Here is a 24,265-nt window from a genome sequence, read left to right on the forward strand (position 1 = left end):
ACAGTTAGATTCCAGTAATTCACAGGTGCTGCCCAAATCCCCAAAGTAAACATCTCGTGAAAGTGATATTTACTGATGTATACAAATCAGCTACACCAGAATAGCAATTAAATGGGGAGAGATCCAGGTACTACATAAAGCTATTAGAACTTTAACACTGAGCATATGGAGCACTTCTGTCCAGAATGGAGAGAACTGAATTTCTCAAACTGAAAACCCTCCTATGACAGGATGAGAGCTGTTATTCACTTTATTAAAAACATACAGAGAGTGGAAGGGAGTTGCTGCTTTCAAACGGACAGTGGATGATAAACTGCAAGAAGCACATCTTAGTATATGCAAAAGTATGCATGCTGAGGGGAAAGCAAAATATTTGCTCTAAGAAATCAGAGCATTCACATTTTCTCCCGGGACATTCATGCTGCAAATTTATCTGCCAGGTTTAAAAAAAATAGATTTCCTCGAATGACAAATTTCTTTAAACAACCAGTTTACAAACAATGCAAGACAAAGCAAAATACCACATGAACAGATTTTTTTTAAACCCATTTTACATGTGAATACAACACCATTTAAACAACCCTCAGAATAATTAGGAAAAAACCAGCATATTTTGAGACATTATTAAAAAGTCAATTAATTTCTAGCTACTGCAAGAGAATTGGATTGGAATAATGACCAAAAAAAGCCACACAGAAAAAGCTGTGTTAAAAAAAATTAATTTAAACTTTTCAATAAGGCAAAATTTCACTTTCTATAGCATTGCACAGGGTCAGAGTATTATAGACCCAAGGACGACTAAGGAGACAGCTGTATCTTTATAGTATGGATTTTTTTTTGGGCAAGGAATGATAGTATATATTCCAAATATTACTGCTTTTGTACTACTTACTAGCAGAATAGATACTTAGTAGCAGAAATGAGCAGAAATTTCCGAGATTCCAAGAATTACTGTCTGACTATGCTAATCTTATTTGAAAGTTTGTATCAGTGATCAACTAAAAAGCTTTTATCACAGCTTTTTTCAGTTGTAATGTACTTCTTACTAAAATTACTAACATTTTGTTTGCGGTTTTTTTTCATCTTGGTTAAAATCATTACTTGTAATTTAGAGTTAAGAATTTTTTTCAATCCAAATTGTTTTACCACCTTTAAAAGCTTGATTTTTATTTTACAGGAAAAATTACACTTCCCATTAATTATTAGGCTACTCTTATAAGTATGTACCAGTGAGATAGTGACAATCTCATAACTGAAAAGAGTTGATAGCAATTTTTCTAATCATGGCAGAACATCTCCAGTGACTTGAGACTGGAACTCAGAACAGGGAAAAGCTTTCAGGAGCTCAGCTCAACTCTGCATCACCTCAGGGTGTAGCATGGTTAGAGCAGACCTCAGGAGCCAGAGACATCAAATCAGGGTGAAAACCCAAACTCTTACATAGTGTGTATTTATGGGATTTTAATAGGACACTGGAGGGGAACTAACTTCTTTCTTGGACATGAAAAATACACATTTTCTACTTAATTTTTGCCAGAGGAACATGCAAGACCCCTATGGGGAAGGGGAGCAGTGAGACACAGCTCTTCTGGACACGCCCAAGAGCAGAACTAGAACTGTGCTCCCTGCCACCTGTGCCTCTGCAAATACCACAGTTCTTACTTTCAAAACCAACGTGAGTCAAGCACATGCCCCTGCCATTAAATCCTGAACTTGAATTTTCTGTCTGAAACTTTGTGAGGGTTGCAGTGAGACCAGGGCTCTTCACCTGGGGCAGTGGGTGGAGGACAGGCTTTGAACCTGCCTGGCCCAGAGCAGTCTGCTCTCCTCTGCTGCTCAAACTGCCCCAAGGAAACCCAGCAGGGAGGGCAGAGAGGAAGGGACAATCTGTCTGGGTTAACACCCCTGTGTTCTACCTGGACACGAGAACGACGTTACAGATTTCAAAGTCAATTTGAGTTGAGAAGTTTTGAGGGTGTGACTTCTCTTCGCCTGAAAATCTGGATTCTATCCCATGTTACAGATATGATGCTCTTTGAAACAGAAAAGATAAATGCTTCACAGACATCTTTTGCATAGAAATGATATCATTAGATTTCACTGGGAAAATTTCTGCACCTAAAAATCAGTCAAATACGCATTAAAATGTTACTGCACTCATATTTCTGTTTCAGATTTAACCTATAAAGGTTAGGAAAGATTTAAAATTATGATCTTGCTTTTAAGCTAAATTATTGATGAAACTTATTTAAATACATTCCCATGAATGGAGGAATTCAGCTTCTATAGCAGGGCCAGTTGAGGGAACACTGTTTTAAAAAGTGCTGGTGGGTGACTTTAAAACTCTGCTTTTAGAGAACATTTGTTCCAGATTTTTTGGGGGTTTTTTTGAAAACATTCTTTTCAATTCTTCTGTGCTAGGTGATATAAAATCTGTATAAAATTTAAGGATTCTAAAACCGAAATGTTCCCAGTGACTGACCTTGATTAAGTGTTGAAGTGCTGTTGATGTCACCTGAGATAAAAGACGATTCAGATTGTTTTCTCACAGTGTCATTCCACATCCTCCTTATACGACTCTGTTAACATAAAGCAGTTGAGAGAAAAGCACAGTAAGTTATAAAAGGATTTTTTCCTACTCATGTGCTATTACGTAGAATATTTGTGTTTATTTTGGCCTAAAGTAACACATTCTTCTAGCACATAGTGAAAATGCCTTCTTTTTTTTATTAAAACTCTAATTTATTAAACTTCATTTAGATGAAGCATGGTGGTATAAACCTTCCTATAAACCCTAATTACAAAAAAAAAAAAAAGGTGCTTGTATTAGACCAAAGTAAAAGGAAATCTTTAAAAAGAAATAATTCTGCTATGCAGTATTTGCCATCTAAATGATAATGATGAGAAGACAATTAGTCCTTCTGACTGGAACACATCGCAGTGGGCTTTTAATAAATAAATGTAATTAAAAGGTGCTGTCAAAGTGTTTGTCACCTGAGTGCCAGAGGAGTAGCGGGCGCTGGTTCTGGTGGTTGATGCCTTCACTGAGCTGTGGGGGCTCTCCGTGGGCAGCCCCCCACAGCAGTAGGAGTGTCGGAAGCACTTCCCATACTCCTTACGGACCTTTGGGGGGAAAAACCAAACTGCTCAGCACAAGGATCACTGTTAAACATCTCTGCTGGCAAAAACACAGGACCCTGGCACTGAAACTGCCTTTCAAGCAAATAGATAATTCTCGTCTGTCAAATTGTTGCCTGTTGGCAAACCCACATCTCTCCCCCTACTCAGTGGCAGTATTATCAGCTACCCAGGACTTCTGAACCAATTATTTCCAAGGTACAGACACACTTCATTTAGATGTCCCTGAATAAACATTACTGAGCTAGTTATAGATTTATTTTTATTTTATCTTCGTACTGTAGAGCAATACAGTTAAATTTACCTGAACTGAATGCTGGCTGAAAATAGTCCTTTTTATATGAGCTTTTGGTGCAGAAGGCACAGGATTCCAGCCTGTATTCCCATCCCAGCAGGCAAGAAGGGCTGAGGTAACCAGCCTTTGCACTGCTCAGCACTGCCCTTTATGTTTTGCCTTGTGCTCGAGAGTGCCAAGCCTGCCATGGCTGTGAAGGCATTTTCCCACTCTGGGTAACTCCCTCAGCTCACTCCAGGTGCCCACCCCTGCTCTGGCACCCAGCAGAGCTCCCCAGTGCCCCACTCGGGGCAGAGCAGCAGCTCTGCTGGGGAGGCACCTTCCAGTGTCCCAGAGTCACAGTCTGAGCCATAAAGGATGGGAGTGAAGCAGCTGCCACTTCAGGACCAGAACATACAACTGCCATCGCTCATTTTGTTGAGCCTGGAAATTTGAATATACCTACGTAGATGATTTTTTTTTTTTCCTGAGAGAGCAACAAAACTAATTAATGATTCCAATATTTGGCCTGCATTCATTCACCTTCTGTTTCCAGTGACCTACTGGAAACTTTAGTTTTGCTATGTGTGTTAATGATTGCCATAAAAGCAATCAGGATTAATTTACAGAGCAGTTAATTCTCTCATATTCGGTGACTGCTACACTGACTACTGTTTTCAGGTAACAGGAGAGCACATGCACATCTTGGCAGCGTGTCAGCATCAGGGGAAGGACATAAAATTTGTATAGATGTGGAAGTCTAAATTCATAAATCTTCCATCAGAGAGGTGGGAATTTAAGTGTCTCTTCTACATCAATGAGACTCATGAGTTCCTGTGAAAAGTGGGATTTCAGCTAATCTGAAAATTCTGCCTGACCTATGAATATATAACACAGAAAGTTATGTGTATGCAAAAAGGGGAAAGGGGAAAATGAAAAAAGTTAATTGTGTGGATTTACATATGTAATGTGCTGTTTTCAACATTACAGGAGTTTGACTCATGGAATACATACTGTGATGTTGCTATAAAGCACAAGGTTGAAGAAAATTTGAATAATTTGTGCCTTAACTTCAAGCTAGGCACAATAACTCACCTTTTTATAAAAATATATGGTACATATTTTAAGTCAACCCCATCTATATCAGCACAAAAGGCACATAAAAAACGAAAGCAGAAATGAAACAACTTAGAATTATAATTTTCAACCCCGTAGTGTAAAAAACATAGGTCTATATTTATCATCACTAGATGGTATAACACCTAAAAAAATACATTCCTGAACACTAATGGATACTAAATGCTCCAAACCACTACACAGTAGAGACAATAGCAGTCAAAACTGTGTTTTTTCCGAAATACCACCCTCCAGGGCTGGTTTTGCCTAATGCCTCTATTGCAGTGAATGTACATTATCTGTCAGGAGTGTGCATTCCACTGTCATTATTTCTAAATTATAGCTTGTTGGAAACTGATGGAAGCAACAGCACCATCATCTCGTCAGAACTGGAAACATAATAGTTTTCACTTCCACAATTCTATTTCTCTGTTCAATTTAGTGACCAACTAGTAATAACAGAATAAAAAGACTACATTAGCTATGCAGACAGAGGGTAGGACAACATCCAGTCAAAAGGCAGCGACACTTGAAAATCTTAAATGGCAGCTTTAACATTCTTTCAGGTATAAATCTCATTGCTCTAGGTTATGCTTTTTCACACTTGACTGGTATTTTAATATTCCCTTCTGCTGACTCCACTTTATATAAAAACAATGCACAGCTGTAAAAAGAAATAAAAAAGGAATCTGGTTTTGATTTTTGAGTCCAACACAAATACAAAAAGGGAAACATTATACGAAACCCTAATCTAGAAATTATTTGCATTTTGAGAATGTTTGCATTTTCTTCCCTATCTTCTTTTCTTAGGCTCCATCTCCTCTCTAAGTGTGCTTTTGTTCTCTCAAAATGAGAGGAGTGCCATGTTTATCTGGATAAAATGCTTTCTGTCTACCAGATCTTTGCTAAAACATGTCTGAATGCCATTGTCCACACCAGCTTTAGAGATGCTGATACTCTTAGAGCTGGTACAGTTGAGAACATGCAAGAATATAGTTTTTGTATTTATCCAGTGGTCTCACACCGTCTTATAAACATCTGTTAATTATGTCTCTGGTGAGTTAACAATTGCTAGGTCTCCAGCCTAAAATTGGTAAAAATATTTAGAATCTAAATATTGCAAATAAGGTATTTCCAAATGTAGGATGCATTGCATTACATGTTACTTTTTTTGGGGTGGGATTTTTAACATTTACCCTTCCTCTCAACTCTCATTACTTTCACTTGTCCTGCCTTCTAACCCAGGCTGTCAGCTTTTCTCATTCACTCTTCCTTAAAGCCTCTCTGAGGCACCCTTGGAAGCAGTTTCCATCCCCTGGGGAACAGAAGGGGTGCAGGAAACCCCAAAAGAATCCCACAGAGCTGCACTCTTCACCTGCCTTCTCTCTTGCTTGTTCCTCTCTCCCCTGCAAGCTTTCCCTCTCCAGCAGATCTGCTCAGTCTGGACCCTTCTGCTCCCACCAGCTGAAGGGGAGCAGAACTAGTTCAGCTCATCCCTCTTGCCAGGGGATTCCAGTTTTTCCAGTTAAGAGAACAAAGCTATTGGGATTTCTGGGGGAGGCAAACTCTTGGAAAAAAAGTAGTCATGCTGGCATCTTTTCCATCTTTAGAAAAGTATTCCTGTTAGTAGCTGTTAAGCATTAATGACCACCTTTTTCTAAGGTGTGCTGAAGTTCGTAGTAAAATTAATTTTTACATCTCACCTAATTTTGTAATGAATGAGCACACCAAGTACAGACCCTGCCTATCACCTGTAGCTTTGTGTGGCAGCTTAGTGGGATCTCAGGAGAGGTCCTCTGCCTTGATCTGAGGAAAGGAGAGGTTTCCAGGCTCATACTGGAACTGGTCCTTTGGCTGCAGCCCTGCAGCAAAGGCAGGAATTGTTTCACGTGGGCATAAAAGACTTTTGGCTCTAAGTGCAGACTAATAGGTACCACATCACCAGCGTTAAACAGGACATTTTCTATAGCAATTTTCTTCACAAAGCCTCAAAACATTTCAAGCCCAGGTTGGAAATGGTGCACCCCTGTTAAACCTGCCTGGGGCACAGAGCAGCTACACGACTCCCACAAGCACACACAGCAAGAACTGCTCTGCAATCCTCGTCCCCTCCCCAAATTACTTCAAAATGCTACAGTTCTTGACTTTGCTATTTTTTTCTCTATTTTTTTAAGAATTATATGTGGCCTTTCTAAGGAATTAGGGAACACACATCTGTGGTTCTGGTAACTTACTTTCTTTTGGAGGGCACAATGAAAGATGAATATAAACATTCCTTGGAAAGCATTAAATACTGTGAAGAGATAGGTCATCACAACAGTCCCCTCGTTTATGAACAGCAGGCCAAATGACCATGTTAGGCCAAGGAGACACAGGAGAGCAAATGCACCCAGGACCCAGGATCTGCAAAAGAAAATTAATTTTAGTAACATTACTTCGGAGAATGCACATGGCCAAATCCAATATTAACATTTCAGTTCCTGCAGTTGACTTTTACTAGTTTCACATTCAAATGTAAAAATTCCTTGGGTTTAACCTTTTATCTATCAAAGAAAGAACAATTCCATTTAGTATTCTTAGTCTCCAGTGAAAACAGCAAGAGTAGATATAACCTTTTTCTTTCTCAAGAACGGCATAGGATGTCAAAACTATTTTGAAATGCAGAAGTATAGCACAAACCCCAGCTACTCCATTGCCTTATCTGCTTTTAGAAAAGAGATTGATAAATCTGGCTTAGCCACTAATCACAGCATAGATTTTAAACAGTGGTGCTGCCATATGACACCAAATAATGTCACACAAATGCACAAAGGTAAACAGCAGATTAAAAGCCTAGAGCCCAAATCTTTAATGCTGCGATAAACTCAGCTAAACCGAAGCTAGATGGTCTAACTTCCACATGGAGAAACCCTGCTGAAATGTGACAAAAACATGGATATTGCTTTACAGAATAATCTAAAAAAGATTCCATCATGAACAGGTTAAGGAAAAGGAATTGTAGCGAACGGCACAGAATGGAAGGGAAAGGGAATTTAGTCAGTGAATTCCACATCTAACTAATGATCTTACTTGATAAATGGCTTATTATCTTCATAGCTAGAAAGCATTATAAGCAGAAAAGAGAAACAAAATTATTAGACAGAATTGAAACAGAAATTAATAAGAGCATTTTTAATTGTCTATAAAAATTAGTCAAAATTAGGAAATTCAAAACGCAGAGGCAAGCAATTTAAAATTATAAAGGCATATAATAGTTAAAAAGTCTTTAGCAAATCAGATATCTCAAAAATAGTTAATTAAAATTAAGGGAAATCCACAATATGACCGAGTTTGTAAAGTTAAAAGTCATGCCAGAAATTTGTTAATGTAGGGTTCTATCTTACCCAGGTAAGTCCGTATTATAGTAGCCATCACAAACACGGTAATTACTGGTGTGGATGAGAAGACAGAAAGAGGAAAAGGAAGAAAAGAGAGAGATGCTAAAGATTAGCTCTCTCTCTCCTCATGCAACATGCAATGAAGCTGGTACTGACCTATCTAGAACATCCTAGTTCCCAAGGGTCCCTCACTGCAAACCTCCCTTGGCCATTTGCAACACTCAAAGCCAATCTGTAAGGCCCTTTCACATCCAACCCTCAGCGTTAGAAAGCTGCACCATCCCTTCAGTGTTGGTAACAAAAACCTTCAGTACAATGTAAAGCTACAGAGAATACAGTAAAAAGCTATCTAAAAAAGGGAGAGCTGCCAAAGCCTTGTTAGTTATATAAAACTTGTATTACTCTGCAAAGGGGATACTACAGTACAGCACCATGATAAAGTAAACATTTGTTAAATTAGCATGAAAACAGCAGATAATCTTCAAGTTAACAATAATAATAGAGTCAATTCTCTTGGGAGCACAGGATTACGAGTAGAAACTGCTCAGAATCCCTAAATCAAAAAGTCATTTAACAAAACAAACTTAATATAATCATATCAGCCATGCAAACAGGAACATCAGTTTTGAACTGCATTTTAAATGCAAATGAAATTACTACAGTGCTGTGGCATTTCCGTGAAACAGTTTCTTGGCACTAGTTCCAGGCTGAAATTATCTAATTTTGACCGGCGTTTGTGACATTACAGCAACAAAGTGACGAAAGCAGGATTGGCTCTGTTTGCTTCTAATTGACATCTGCAGTTGCTGGGAGACAATGGCATGTGCTCCTAATGGAGAGTAGCTTTCAATCAGTTCAGCAATCAGAAAATAATCATAGTTCTCATACTTGAACACAAAGCACTTACTTAATGTTTTCCAACCTGCTAGAGTCTGGTTTCAAAGTGTTTGAGTGCTTCACCATTTTGCACAATGTGATCACCAGGAAGATAAGATTCAGCTGTCAAAACAGATAAGAGTGAAATTAAACTACTTCAAGTAATAGGTTGAATAATGATGATGTTACAGGCTAAACAAAAACCCTGTAGTTTATTTTCAAATAAGAACTGAAAGTTGGTAACTACATCAGATAATCTGTAAAAGGTGACTGCAAATACATACGAGGGGAGAAAGAAGTGTTACAAGTCCTTGTTTCATTAAAGTTTCCACATTCCAAATATCATCCTGAGCTCCTGCCCAACACTTGCCATCCCCAGTCCAGCTCCCTCTTGCAGCATGTTGTGCTCAGCCCCTGCCCACCTTTGCCTGTCACCTCTGGCCCTTTCCCCATCTCGCTGATTTCCTGAGGACTGTGCTTACCCCTTTCCTGTGCTATACTACTTGTCTTTTTGGCACCCCATCCTGCTTTTGAAATGTCTTTCACCTTTGCTGGTTTCTACCCCCCCTTTGTTTTTTTTATTCCCTTTTGTTCTCACGAATTCCAGAAGAGAGCTTAAATGTAACTGAGGAAAAAGAAAGAGAAGAAGAAAAACAAAGTGGTAGCGAATGCATCAATCTTAACAGTGCCACAGACATGTGCTGGTGCTGCAACCTCCTACTGCCCTCTTTCCCTTTGTAGTCTGGGTTCTGTCAAAGTGACTGAGTGCCACTTGAAGGACTGTGGTGTCTTATTCTTGTTGTGTCCATACAGATAACACCACGGAAGATGCCGAAGGAAATTTTTTATAGTTTTCCTATTTTGAAACAGAATCCCAGATATCAAAGTTAGTAGGTGCCTTTCTCCTATAGATTTCAGAGCCTGTGAAGAGCACAGCAAGCCAAATACAAGGATGCCTGCAGAATATGGGCTGGAAAGTGGCACCCAGTTAATGTGAGTAATTAGCTTGTTCATGCAGACCATTCAAACAAAATTGTATCTTTGAAATCAGTAAGAGCTGTGTCCTCTCAGGAAAAAGACACACATCCTTCTGCACTAGTACAATGTAGTACAGTAAGTACAGTAAGTAATGGCTGAACCAAAAGCTAAGACAAGATGGGAGAATATGCTTGGACATCCTTACAACACACGTATCAGACAGATTATAACCCTATTTTTATAATCTTCCATATGTATCTGCAGCTGGTTACTGATGGAGAATGATCAGACCAAGTCTGGTTTGATCTCTGGTTTGAGACAGCTTCAAAATCCTCACAATTTTTGCAACATGTTCCTATGGTTGGGCCTCAGTGGTCAGAAATGTCACCCAATAAAGAGCTGCTCTGGACAATCTTGAAAAGAGGAGTATTTTGCAGGCTCTGATCAGTCTGTTAATAGGAACATGTATTACAGAAACAATTCCTACTGTTAAGGGCAATCAAGTTATCACTCCTGCTGCTGTCTCAAAATCAGGATGGACAGCATGAACTATTAGGCAGTTCTCAACACCAGAACAGAGTCTGGCAGCTTTTGACCTTATCAGTCCTCATTGAAAGTAAAATATTTTTACAATTGTGTCTTGAGATTAATAGAAAAAATGTATGTGATACAAATAACAAAAATAAGCTTTGATGATTGATTTCAGTTTGTGTTCCAAGAATAGACTGAAAATGCTTGACCTTTAAGCAGATGTATGTACATGGTGTAGGTTGAGCATATTTCCATTGCTGCAAAATCTAATAGAAGTGTCAATAATTCATGATCTTGATCTCCCTTTATGATTCTTATAGGTAATGTCTACCCAGATGAGAAACACCACTTCATTATATCCTTGTGATCTCTTCCTCTTATCTAGGTTTCCACTGTGTGGTGTAAGTTCCTTGGGTGAGCAAATAAGTTGCTTCTCTCCCTGGCCTTTGCACAGGACAGGGGCTCTGTGCCTGACCCTTTGCAGGCAGACTTTATTCTCCTGGATCTGAAAAAGTTTCTCGTACATCTGGTAGCTGACATAACATGAACTTCTCCAGTCTACTTAAAAGAATGCAACTTCAATTTGCTTTTTGTGAAAACAAACAGATTAAGAGCTAAGACACATGTCCCATCCCAATCCTAACATGTAAATCAACTCTGGCTGTGACCTGTGCATCCCTGAGTGCACAATCCAGTTCAGAACAGTATTTACAGCATAGCTGGAAGCTAATCCTTGCCTAAGGAGCTCCCCTGGAGTATCCTGTATTGCACTAGCAACATCATTCTTGGATCAAAAACTCATAGATATGGCTTAGCCCATAAATGACTGCCTTATGAAACGAGAGGGTTTGATCCTCTGATTCTCTGTACAACTGAAGTGCTGGTTTGACATATGAAAAACAAAAGCTTGTGTTCACATCCTGAGGTTCCTTCAGTGCAGACACGGCCTCACCCCAGAGCCTGAGCCCAGCTCCAGTGCACTGAACAGGTCTGTCAGCTCTGTCTGTGTGTCCTCGCTGCACCAGGGAATAAGTGTACACAGCAGCTTCTTAAGAGACACTTTAATTCTATTTTAGGTACAGACCCACAAAAGCAGCCCACAGAAATAATAATGCTGTATCACAGTAGCTGAAAAAGTCCTTCCAAGTAAAAAGGAAAAATCCTGTACTTTAAACACAAAGTAACTATGACAACAGAGCATATGATACTTGTTTCTCCATCACTGGGAAATGTTGCATAGTTTTCAGTTTCAGCAGCCAAAAGACCATGGTCTGCCACTTGTTCAAACATGCTGGCATCTCTGGTACACATTATGTCATTATAAAACCCCTATTTTGCCTGCTTACAGATACCGTGACAAAACCTTTCTATAGATTTGCTTTTTGGCTCCCTTTACTGCTTTTCATCTAGGAATTGATTGTTTTGGAGGAACTCATGAGTTAAGGACTTTTGGGCATCCTGCCACTTTTTTCTTTTTTTTTTTTTTTGACAAAAGACACTAAACAGTGAGGGAAGGGAACTTGCTGGAAAATAACTGCTTTTAGAAGGAATAGCTGAATTACTTTTCTGGGTGAGAAATATGTAGGGGGAGAGGAAAACACAGTGAGGACTTTTGTATTCATTTGTACCAACTTTGTACAAGGAAAGCTTTTTCAGCTCTGAGCAACCTGGCTTGGGCTCCAGATGAGCCAGAATCTGCAACTGAAAAGTACCCCTCTTCTTCAATGGTAATAAAAAATATAAATACCCTGTGCAAACACACACACAGAGGCACAGTGTATACATCTCAGTCATGAAATTATACCCTTAATAAAGTCTGTAAAATCTCTTTCATGCTTCACTTCTGAAAATCAGACTGAAAATCACACCGACACTCTTTCAAGGGCTAAAAATAAGAAGTTAAAAGCCTGGTTTGACTTGAAGGTTCTGCTGTGATACCATCGAGTGACAGAACACAAAGTTACAGTAGGTGGAGCTATAATGTGAAATCTCTTAAAACATTATGATTGATTTTGCCCTAATTTCTAAAACATACCAACTGGAAGAGATGGGATACTGGATTACATAGAGAGCTACCTTAATCTATACCCTGATTTTAGAACTGTGTGTAAAATAAAAAACCCCACATAAATAATTAGAGCATCTTCTAATGTACCTGGAAGATCCTGCTGCTTTCACAACCAACACACCTGTGCCCATTCCTCATTTGGAAATCAGAAGGTACTGGACATGAAAGATGGTATAAGTAGGAAATTTGTCTTTTGTGGCCTCTGAAACCCACGTAATTTTGAGAGAGAGAGTGTCTTCAAGTCAAATCAAATTACCTTTTTTAAAAAAGTGAATGTAATAACCTGCACAGCAGACTAATGGATTGGAATTAGTTGCAGGTACAATGAATTAGTCCTGAAATAAAGCTAGATTTTGCAATAATTATGATAAATTTCCCCCTGCGAGTTATACATAAATACCATTTATCAAGTGTCTACTACAGAAAGATAAACATTTATAATTTATAAAAATAAGGTTCCAGACACAGTTCATTTTCATGTGTGGAGCCAGGTTACGTGTGCACCTGTACATCCCTGACTTTGATGAGTAATACTTCAACCTGAGTGAAAACATTTCATATTTCCTATGTTAATGAAATGTGGTCTTTGCCTCCACAGCCACTGGTACACTGACATGCTGGCTCCATCTGCGAGAAGCAAACCGCACCAGTTGTGGCTAAATTAAAGTCAAACCAACATCACCCATTCCCCGGATATGAATGAATCTGGATCTACACAGCAGTGAAAACACTCAGGCTCTCCTGCCCAGAGCTGACAGAGGTGCACTGTTTGTTTTCTAGCCATGAACCTGCTCAGTGGAATCACGTCCACCCGAGCTCGGCGGCTTAAAATTCCTCGCACAGAGCCCGCGGTGCTGACACGGATCCGATGAGACAGGAGAGCAGGAACGGCACTCTGCAGTGACCCAGCTGAACTGCACATGTCCTGACCCTTTCTGAACTCCCCGGAGCCTTTGTTACCTGGCAAATGCAGCTCTAAAGCTGCTCCTGCATCTCCAGCTCTCTGCTCTCAGCCTGTTTCTCTCTGGGGCGGGCGGCGAGAGAGGGGCTCTCTGAAGGCTTCTAAATGAGTGTGCACACTGAACTCTTACTGAACTGAATTAATTATTGAAGATGCAGATGGAGCTGTCCAAATGATAAGAACAGCTCCTGACGTATCATGATCCAAGCTTTCATTAAATCATTTCAGGCATACTAATGGTTTCCCACCGCTCATTACTTACGTGCTCTTTTCTCATCGATATAATAACCCTGGTGCCCAAAGGCATGACAGGCTATGGAAACAGGGAAGTTGAAAGTTCTTCACAAGACATACTGAGGAACTTCATACTCCCCACTCATACTTCCCATCCTCATTTAGTGCAAAGATGTACACAGATACAAGTACAAATTCTTATAAACTCAGAGCAAAAAATTGTAAATTGAGGTAGAAAACAATACTGTCAAAAAAGAGTTGCTGTGCATTGACAGTACTGTTAAACTGAGAAACATAAAAGTGATTTGAGCAACATGTTAAAAAGCTTACCAAGGTGAAATTCTCCCATGCTACTGACCCTCAGTAAGCTACACTACAAATATAGCTCTTCAGTTACACTGCACATGACATATTATTTTTCAGCCATTACACTTCTCACACTTCCTCCTCTGGTCTCTCTTGCTTTCTCAGTTGGGACGATTAGAGGGCAAAGCAATTGCCAGAGAAGAATTACTCCCAGGAACTGTGCTGTGATTGCTACCTGCTGTTTCATATTTTTGAAGTTGGGAATACTGCTCCCAAAGGCCTTCTGCGTCTCAGTCCAAATGATTTGCTGGAGGATAATAATGTCATGGCCAGTAAATAATAGTGAACTATGTCTGTACATGGTCAATATGATTAAATGTCCTGCACCTCTATTCTCACTCTGACCTGGTTATGAGGAAGTGAAAAAGCCGTCAGCAAAGCCCAGAGCTTCCCATGTGAACTGTTATTGTAGAGCAAGGGAGAAAAACAGAGGTGACTTAGCAAAATACTCCCAGTACCAATAACATAAGGAGCGAGACACAAAATTATCACCACACGATCAGACTTGAGGTGACTGAACTGGCATGAAACTCAGAACAATTTTCTAGTAATAATTACAACACCTGCGAGAAACAACTTCAGGTTGAAAAATATCCTCTTTCGTACTGAAAATACTAAGTCTATCTTTCAATTGCAATTGTAGGCTTAATTAAAAGAAGAATCCACATCATTCTGAGACATGATTTAATTTGAATGTATTTAGAATAAATTCTGTACAATTATTATGGTCTATACTTAAATCTTACAAACCCTGTAATTTTTCTAATTCAACTCATACACACATAAGTTTTGGCATCTATGCCCGTGTATTTGAAAATATGCCAATGAACTCTTAACAACTTCTAATTTGCACAACTCTCTTTTCCTAAGTGACTGCTCAAGGATTGAAACAGGTTTTGATATAAACCGAGAGTGAATCCAACCTAAGTATACATAAGCTTATTTCAGTATCATGAAGATACCAGGAAGGAATAAAGTACCTACAAAACATTGACCAGGCATATTTTTTAACAGAAATTTCCACAATCAAAGTATTAGTTTATTTTCACATGAGAAGTAAAAGTACAAAAAGTGCTGAATCAGTATGTCTGGCACATGATCTACAAAAGTCAGAAATTTCATAACTATGCCTGATGCATGTGCTTCAGCTGAAAAACCAATAATGACAAAATACAATTTCTCAATTTGGAAATTCAAGGGAACTGAAATTCTGTTAACATTTCACAACTCTCCTACTGTGTAAGGGCAGGAGAACAAGCGCCTATTTGAACTTTCAAGATCACGAAAACAAATTAATTCATCCTTCCAAACTATCAGCAATTATGGGAAAACTCTCTGTGTATATAGGCTATGCCCCCAGCACCAGCTTTCTGCAATATTTCCCAAGTACAGCCAGGCTTTAAAGATACAGAACTAGCAGAGAAAAACAAGGAAGTGGAATATAAGATTTATTTAATTATCCAGTGCGTTAGAATACCCTTTTGAGGTAATTGTGCTGGATAATTAGCAGTTAAATTCTGGAATGTGTACAGAACTGACTCAACTGAAAGCAATAACAATGGTTCCTTTTTTAAAAACCCTGTGTTTAGTACTTCATTCATTTTTCATATGACTACACATGTCAATACGACCTTCAGATTTCCAGCCATTGGGAAAAAAATGGCTGTGCTGAAGTGCCACCACAGCTTTGACAATTAATCATTTGGTCAGCACTCTTTAAAACTTTCTAAATATTTATATACCCATTGGTCACATTACAAATTGTTTATAAGCATTTTCATGAAATGTCTTGTGAATAAGGATGGTTTTAACTTTGCTGTGAGGCAACCTAAAAGGAAAGGAAGAAACAAAGTTCTTACCAGAATAATAAAGGTAACAGGTCCAATGAAACTCCAGATAAAATAGTTATCTACATGGAGCCAGCAACTGTGATGGAAAAGAAAGAATGAAAAGTGAACAGCTGCATTAGCACCTCCGTCCAATAAATGCAAAGTGCAAAAATACTTCTTAACTGAACATTTTGCCAATAAAAAATGATAAACACTGCACAGTACCACTTAATCCATGGACAATTCCTAACCTGAAGCTCTTCTGATGAGCCCTGTACAATAACACTACTGAACCTGAAACACATCCTCAGGAACAGGTGATGTATAAGGGGAAAGAAAACCAAAAGGAGCTCTCTCCTTGCAGTCAGTTTTGGTGACAGGTGCTATCATGGACTAATGAACCAACAGCAGTAAGGATTTTTTACAGGCTTCCCATGTAACCTTCAAAATCTGCTTTTAACTTTAGATCACATGTGAAGTGCTCACTCCTGAGGAATATGAGACAGAAAACGTTCAGATGCCACGTTTTGCTGAGAAACAATATGGTATAAATAAAATGCCCCATCTGGGAGCTGAACAGTAGAGAAGGAACACATAAGACACCAGACTAAATGACGTGTAAACCTATTAGGGCCAACTTCACTTAGCAATTCATTTTTCATACAGCCCAGTTCCCTGCTGAATTCTCTTATTTGTCTTTCATCAGTAGCAAAATCAAGCAGCTTTCTTGTAGTCAACAGTATCTTCCCATTCTGTAACTAATTTTATCAAAGGACAAAATAAACACTCCTGAAAGGCAAATTCATGCCTCCAGCAACTCAGATCCTCAGAAATGTTTTCTGTCTACCTTCTGTCACTTCCTATATATAGCTGTATTTTTGTAAATAAAAGGCAGTGGCTAAATTTTAATCCCACTCTACTCGCCTGATAAAATATTATCAAAATAAAACATATGGGTTGGAATATTGTACTGTCATAATTCAGGATGAGAGCTAGCTAGAGGGGCAGCTGAACAAAGACATCTAATGAAGCATTAGCTTAAAACTGGGTGGTTAGGCTTGTCAGATACTTTGAGAAATTTTACTTAATATACATTTGAGGACAAAAAGTTATTTACTTTTTCAATTTGTTTCAGGTCAATCTTTTGTGTTAAAAGAAAGACCATAATTTAGAATCGGCCTCTCCAGAGTACGAATCCCCTGAACCTCGAGAATTACAAAAGACTTGATTGTAATTTGTGCACAGCATCGCCATTCTCTTACCAATAAAGCTTTCAGATGGTATTTTAGTCTGTCAGGGTCCCTCTGACAGCTAATAGGCTTTAAAAACTTATTCACTTGAAAAACACTCAGGTCACTTGCAATTACTTACGCTTTCTCTGTTCCGTAGCTCTTGTAGTCAATAGCTGCTGAGACACCAACTACTGTAGCAGGGAAGAAGTAGCCAGCAACATAATAGTACTTCTTTCTAGAATATTCACTTTCAAATACTTCTACTAACATTAGATAAAGCTGCACTCCTTCTAGACACATCCAGGCAAAGGCTGCCAGGAAGAAAAAGTGTAAGAGACCTGCAAATATCGGACATGCAATCTGCAAAGAAAGAGAGAGATGGGAATATAAACCACAAAACCTCCACATCATTGCCCCTCCAATTAAAAAGTGTGCAATAGAACAGCATATCTTCTGTAAGAAATCTTTCACAAACTCAGGAGCAATTTCCCTACCCGAAAACATATGCTGGACATTTGAAAATACTACTGTGTGTTCAGGAGCTACAGAGAGTAAATCAGCTGAACAGTGTGAATGGAAACAAGGATCAGTCATCAATTATAAAGTGGACTTTCCAGTTTTATAAGGAACTCTTTGATTTTGAAACTGATATGGTTTTAGGACTTGCAGTTGACATGAGCAGTTGGTTCTAGATGCATAATGTGAAATTGCTTATTTAAAATGATGAAGTGGCTGCCCACAGATTTTTATCTGCTGCAATTTGGAAATTTCTACTGTTGTAACAGAAATCAATCTGAATTCTCTCCCCATTGGCCAAATTCTGGATGAAACTATACTGAATTATTAAACTTCAACCCAAAGTATCGCTTCAGAAATATTTTCACCAATACTGCCAGAATACCTGCATGAGTGTGCAGTGTAAAACATCTGTAAATATACACAAAAGGCTCTGTGCTAATATATATATATCTAAAAGTAGCCAATAGCTGTTAAGACATATGAATAGAGAAAACATACATGTTCCTAATATGTCAATATTTAATTTCATCTCCTCTTTCAAAAGTCTAACTACCTGCTTCGTTAACAGTCAGAGTTTCTCAAGTGAAAAGGAAAAGCATATTTTGGATGGATGTAAATACTGTTTATGAGTACGTCTGTCTTATTTTCACACTGAGCTTTTATTTCAGCCTTGCTGTGTCAGAACACTGAAAACTTGTCAGTGTTGTCATGTTCTAATTCAAATCCATTTCAAACAGTCATTTCAGAGAACAAGATCAGTACACACAGAGAGAACTTACCTTGTACTCTGTCTTATCGATGCCTATGAGGAAAATGAACTCAGCAATGAATAGGTTGATACAAAGGTTCTTGTGAATAGTGTTACGATCGCTTTGCAGGCCACGGAAAAAACAGAATGTGAAGATGCAGATGGCCAGGCAAACAAGAGAGATGACAATTCCCACCCAGGTGATGACAGTGAGGAGCAATTCGTGCACTCCATCTTTGTACTAGAAATAACCAAGAATGGAGAAAATTAATATGACTCTTCATGAGTATAAACAAAAACCTATTTTCACAGGTAGCATCCAGAAAAGTCACTTGTTTATTACATGAGGTGGGTAAAATGTACTCAGTAATATCTCAGTGTCAGGTCAGCTTCCCAGAAAAGCAGGATTAGGGCAAGTAGAAGAGGAGCAGGTCTGAAAGAAAAATGTGACTATTTTATCCAAATCAGATAGCATTTTTACTTTTCCTATGTCTCCCTGTAAACTGGTCAGAAATACAGCAGACAGCACATTTTTAAAGAGTCACTCAGCTCTGATGCAAAGAGAAGGGAGAGCTTTCCCTGGGATCTACTGTAAGAGTACATGTTCTTTCCTACAGACCTGCAACTCCCCAGCAGAGAAGAAAGCAATGATTTACACACTGATCAGGATAAAAGGCAGATATGCTACAGGTGTAATTCTGGCTTCAATCTCACATCCAGCTAAAGAAGGCTCCTTGCTTCAGCTACGACAGAATCACTTCTGTCACCGTGGTTGTCTTTGCAGCAGCCTTTTCCAAAGCAATGGCTGTATGAGAAGCCCCATATCCCTGCAAATATTGCATGCTCTGGGCCCCTGACATCCAGTAACTGCTTTACATAGACAACAAAATTTCTGAGTATGAACAGGCACCCAAACAACCAGTGTGGAAGCTCCTTGACCTTCCTCTCCAAGGAGAGCTGGCACTTGTGCTTCCAGGGAACAGCCTGTACAGTTGTCTCTACAGACACTGTCCATCTGGACTGGGGGAGGTCTTTAAAATGGTTGTAGGACTGGTCAGTAACTTTAAAATATGACTTGCAGAAAACTCTTCTCCTTCCTTTCATTCTCTTGCTGTTATTTTACTTGTAACTTCATGGATGAGGAAGAAAAGTGCTACAGAAAGCAAAGTGCTTTTGGAAGAGTGGATAGGAGCTATAAATACTAAAGAAACTTCAGCAATTTTGGATCCTGTTGACAATTTAAAGCTAAATCTTTTAAGTTTGTTCCCCGTCTGTGGCTGGAAACACCATTACCTACCACAATCTCCCGACGAGCCATAAGAATTGCAAAGTTGGTCAGGTGACTGCAAGCACACGTCGTGTGAGTTTTATTTGTGTCGACCAGTTTGCAGCCTTGCGTTGACCAGTATCCCATCATGGTCCTCTCTGAGTAGTTCCAGAAGGAGCAATTTGCATTGAAATAATTGTCAGGCTGGGAGATAAAAGGATAACACGAAATGAGGATTTTACACACTAAGATGGCAATAACAATCGTTTAATATGTGTAAAGGGTAATTTAGATTAAACTTTGCATGTTTCGGACAATAAAGTTTTTCATCAGCAAAACTGTGGACTGTGTTGCACAAGGAAGACATCCAGTTTAAAAGGGACTTTATAGTCTGAAGCACTTTAAAGTGTAGTCTCAATTACTGTAGACTCGATTTTAAACAATTACAATTTCCATCTTACGATTTTATGCATGGATGGTACATTATAGTCATTCTGGCTTTCTGGAAAATTAGGACTGTGAATTTATTCTGAAGATATTTTTCCTGTAATTGACAATTCAAAAAGAGGGTCTTTTTCTTTTGATTGTCACCTTTGGTCAGGCCAAAGTCATGTGAACAGATATCAGGAAAAAGTTCACTCCTCAATGCCTATCTATTTTGATGAAAAACAATAAAACCAGATTTATAAAAGGAGGCAAATTGAGAGGAAAATCCAATCATATCTTCTCCATCACAGTACTGATTATTTACTTTCCCCATGCGAGACATGAAAACAGAAAGGGCCAAACTGATGAGCAAAGAAACACATCAAATAAAACGCCATGAAGAAAATAAATGTAAATTTAAAGTATAACAAATCAAGTTATCATACTTTATTCTTCACTGAATAAATGCAATTTCAAGAATTTGAATAGGCATCCATAAGGTGGTCCAAAAGTAATGTTGAAAGTCAAAAGTGTCAATAAAAATTGTTACATCAGGCTATCAAGAATCTTAACAGTTATTTTCAACCCCGCTACTAAGGTAAGAGTTAATTTTCAGTTAGAAACAAATTAGTCATTTACATTTTCATGCTGATTACTGAATTAGCTTTCATTAAGAATACACTTAAGTTCTAATAATCACTGAACCAGGCTCATTTAATTTTATGTTCGTAGACTTAACTCGACTTGCGTCTCCGACCCAGTCCAACATTTAAAATTCAAATGGAAAAAAAAAAAGGGTTGTTTTCCCCGCATCGCTTTCCTCCCTTGCTGCTTTTCTGACCTTCCCATTAACTCGTTAGCGTGACTCACATCGATGTGCTCCAGTGTGAAGTGCACGGGGTCGGTGAGGTACACCCGGCTCGACTCCTTGTTGATGGAGGCGGCGATGACGTGCGAGTTGACGGCGATGGTGCTGTTCCGCCCGGCCAAGTCGCTGCCCAGCTTTATGGTGGCGTTCTCGGTGCTGAGGAAACGGCCCAGGCTTTTGTAAATAATGAAAACCAGCTTTGCTGATCCTACAAAAGACAAGGAATCCCATCATCGTGCCACGGAGTCCTAGAGAGAGGCAGCAACCTGAACTCCAGTGAACCGCCGATCAAGCATCGGTAAACAGAGAGGCATTTTTAGGCTGTGGGTTTGAAGAACAACGACCAGGTGCTCCTGGTCTTTGAGAAAACGCCACAGAGCGGTTTTGTTGTGCTTTGTTTGGATATTTTAACCAGGGGAGGTAAGCAGGCTGTGCAGAAGTTAATGGGGTTTCAGTGCTGCGTGCCCAGGACTCACCGTTCCTGCTGTTCTGCTTCACGGTGCTCGCCGAGAGCTGAATTGAGTTGCCTCCTTTACTGCCCTGAGGAAATTTCAAGTCCTGCACCTGGCCCTCAGTAATGAGCACTGCAACATCCAAAACTAAGCAGACCAGAGGGGAAAACAAAAAAAAAAGTGTTAAAAAAGGAGAATGCAGAGAAAGTCTCTTGGCCAGATTGCAATATGCCAGATGACAATCTTTCCCCCCACTCCTTTTTTAGTTTTCTCACACTGCTGTCTGTAAGGCAGATTTGTACTGCATGTTTCAATCACACACAGCTAGGTTCTTTAACTAAATCTAGTGCACACTGCTAAAATGACAGCACTTCAATAGTGATAACATGATATCAAACCTCCCCCTAGTTTGTGCCCCCAAAACATCCACTTAAAATACCACACACACATTGCAGAAAAATGTTAGTTTTGAAGATCCTAATGTCTGTGCAGTATCCCCTGCTGACAAATTTAGAACTTTAAGTATTGATTTAGATATAAAGAGTTTTTTAAACAGTCAGCAAAGAATACCTAAGAATAGTTAAGTTGTGCATCTAGCAAAATCAGTATTCATAGCTAAAAATAATTTCTAATTTTTTTCCTAGATGTAATTCCGTATAAAGGTTTATAGGAAACCATTTTATTAGTTCTGCTAAAAAACAAAATGAAAAATCAGATGCCACTCGACTGTACTTAGGTATTACTTTTATAACACACTGTATATTGGGAAACTTTTGTGGGATTGCCATCAAACGCTTTGGATGGATAAAATCATATAGGTGAGAGTGGACAACTGGTTGACAAAATGTGTGTTACATTAAACTGGTCTAACTACAGAGGTGTGAACTAGACTGACAAAAGGTGTGAAATTGGGAAATGACTTCTCTTTCTCTAGGCCATACATGTACATGTCCCACATGGCACTGGTGATGTGTTACTGTGACTCGAAGACAGCTCTGATAAGGGACTGTAAAGCCCTTCCCCATCCTTTCCCAGTATCCTCCTATTCAATTAAAAACTAGGCAGACTCATCTTCTACAGTTACAAATATGCAGACACTGAAACGTGAAAAGTCTAATTTCTACACTCTCCTCCAAGTCTCTATCTCAGTACTCTGCATATTAGCAGACTTTCAGGTTCCTCGTACCTCACTGAGACAACATTAATCTCTGTAATAAGTTGGAGGAATTTTAATTTTATGCATAGCAATGATTTTTGCTTTAGCACACCCTGCTTAACAATATTTGCACATCTCTAATACCAAACCCCTTCATTTCTCTGTCACCACTCAAATTCTAAATTAGGCTCCAACTATCTTCAGCTCCTGTGCAGTCTCTGAAGCATAGCTATTCTGCATTATGGGAGATGTAGTTCACTGAAAACATTTTTACCTGAAGGCAGTCATATTTATTATAAACATTTGGCCTATGTTCTGACTACCTAAAATATTTAACTGGCACAGTATGTTGCAAAAAAAGTTAATTTAAATTCATTAGGAACAGTTTATATATAACAGAAAAGCATTTTCTGCAGCTCTACAGAAAGCAGTTACCTCAAAAAATCCATACTGTGCCATTTAAGCACTCTTCACATCCATGCGTTCTGCTAATGATTTTTCAGTGGTAAATCAACTTTGCAACATCAACTACTTTCCATTTTATACTGTATTAATGACACTGAAGAAGAACGTCACTGTGGAGCATTCCCTTTTCCACTAAATGTTGTGCAGCTCAGCTTCAGAGGGTTATGTTGCTGTCTGGAGGATTTTTCCCTCATTTTGTAAAGCAACGGAGAGCACTTGAATTTCTGCTAGAAAAGAAGTTTACTCACCGATGTTTTCTGTGGGCATCGAGACTCTGGTTGGTTCTAAGAGATTATCAGCCAAAACAAAAGCCCCTTCTTCTAATGTATCGAGTAACATTGTGGCTGCATGGGCTTGCTCTGAAGAATTCATGTCCTTCCAGGACTCCAGAGCTTCAGGCCTGAGCAGGTTGTCCACTGTATCCACAATTGCCTGCATTCATTACAAAACTATCATTAGGTCTGATTGCCCTAGGCAGCTGGGGAATATTTCCAATGTTATCTGGTGACAATTATAATACTTAACTGTCAGAATGATTTACTGTGATTTAATGGCACTAGAACACAATTTTCAACAGTAAAATATTTTCCATCCTCTCGTTGGATTAGCATGAATAGAAGTGCAGTTAGCCACTAGCATTGTGTGGTCTCTAAGTGGTAAACATGCAGATTTGACTTGTTTTGTGCCAGATATAAAGATGGTATTATTAATGTGCTGAAAAAATGTAAAAATAAATGCCAGAAGTTTTGCCTGGAGCTTTCATCTTAAAGTTAATGTCAAAACTTATGACTTCTATTTAAAAATACTAATGCCAAAATTAGCATTCTGCAGTTTAGCTAAAATGACAATACTCCTCCTCTGGAAACTGAGGCCAGCTAATGCAGCCCCAGCACTATAAACTACTTGTCTATGACAAACTGCCTCCTTTATTACAGGAGGCATGCAATGAAGCTGACTCAGTGGATATAAATTAGCCCTGGCCACTCTCACTCCCCCTCCTGTTCCTGTACCTGTTCATAGATATTTAAAAAGATTACCAACTCCCATTCCTGCACAAAGGTCAGTCAGAAAAGGAAATCAATAGAGCAAACAAGATGTCTGTCCACTGACTGTGCCTGTTATCGGGGAAGGCAAAACTGGGAAAGCCGAAAAAAACTGCCACTTGAAAAAGTTTTACTGGTAACAACTCTATCGTCGTGTTTTAAGGTTCATTAAGCTGCATATAAAGTAACAATAAACAAGGAAGAAGAATAATTCAGTGACATGATTACATTATTTTTACAAAATAATCCAATCAGAGTAATCAGTTAATCAATTGAAGGCAGGCTTTTACATTAATGCATAATGTAGCTGTGCATTGAGTACACCATGCATTGCTGGAACA

General features: G+C 38.9%; 1 protein-coding gene across 23 annotated transcripts in view; it reads right to left on the reverse strand.

The window, feature by feature from the left end:
* ADGRL2 (adhesion G protein-coupled receptor L2) overlaps positions 1 to 24,265 on the reverse strand; it is a 379,726-nt gene that overhangs the window by 8,076 nt on the left and 347,385 nt on the right. For 9 of the 23 annotated variants that reach the window (XM_032695914.1, XM_032695915.1, XM_032695913.1 and 6 more), the window contains 11 exons: positions 23,130 to 23,313; positions 21,285 to 21,407; positions 20,811 to 21,016; positions 19,545 to 19,718; positions 18,279 to 18,488; positions 17,120 to 17,340; positions 15,779 to 15,845; positions 8,813 to 8,904; positions 6,763 to 6,931; positions 2,995 to 3,123; positions 2,483 to 2,579 (listed from right to left, as the gene is read on the reverse strand). In XM_032695914.1, the coding sequence (XP_032551805.1) occupies positions 2,483 to 2,579; positions 2,995 to 3,123; positions 6,763 to 6,931; positions 8,813 to 8,904; positions 15,779 to 15,845; positions 17,120 to 17,340; positions 18,279 to 18,488; positions 19,545 to 19,718; positions 20,811 to 21,016; positions 21,285 to 21,407; positions 23,130 to 23,313 (1,672 nt within the window). Of the gene's footprint in view, positions 1 to 2,482; positions 2,580 to 2,994; positions 3,124 to 6,762; positions 6,932 to 7,597; positions 7,625 to 7,911; positions 7,957 to 8,812; positions 8,905 to 15,778; positions 15,846 to 17,119; positions 17,341 to 18,278; positions 18,489 to 19,544; positions 19,719 to 20,810; positions 21,017 to 21,284; positions 21,408 to 23,129; positions 23,314 to 24,265 lie in introns of all 23 variants that reach the window. The other 14 variants (XM_032695910.1, XM_032695904.1, XM_032695907.1 and 11 more) reach the window with 3 other exon arrangements.

The sequence above is a fragment of the Chiroxiphia lanceolata genome, chromosome 9 (assembly GCF_009829145.1).
Source record: "Chiroxiphia lanceolata isolate bChiLan1 chromosome 9, bChiLan1.pri, whole genome shotgun sequence".
In the NCBI taxonomy this organism is placed as follows: domain Eukaryota; kingdom Metazoa; phylum Chordata; class Aves; order Passeriformes; family Pipridae; genus Chiroxiphia; species Chiroxiphia lanceolata.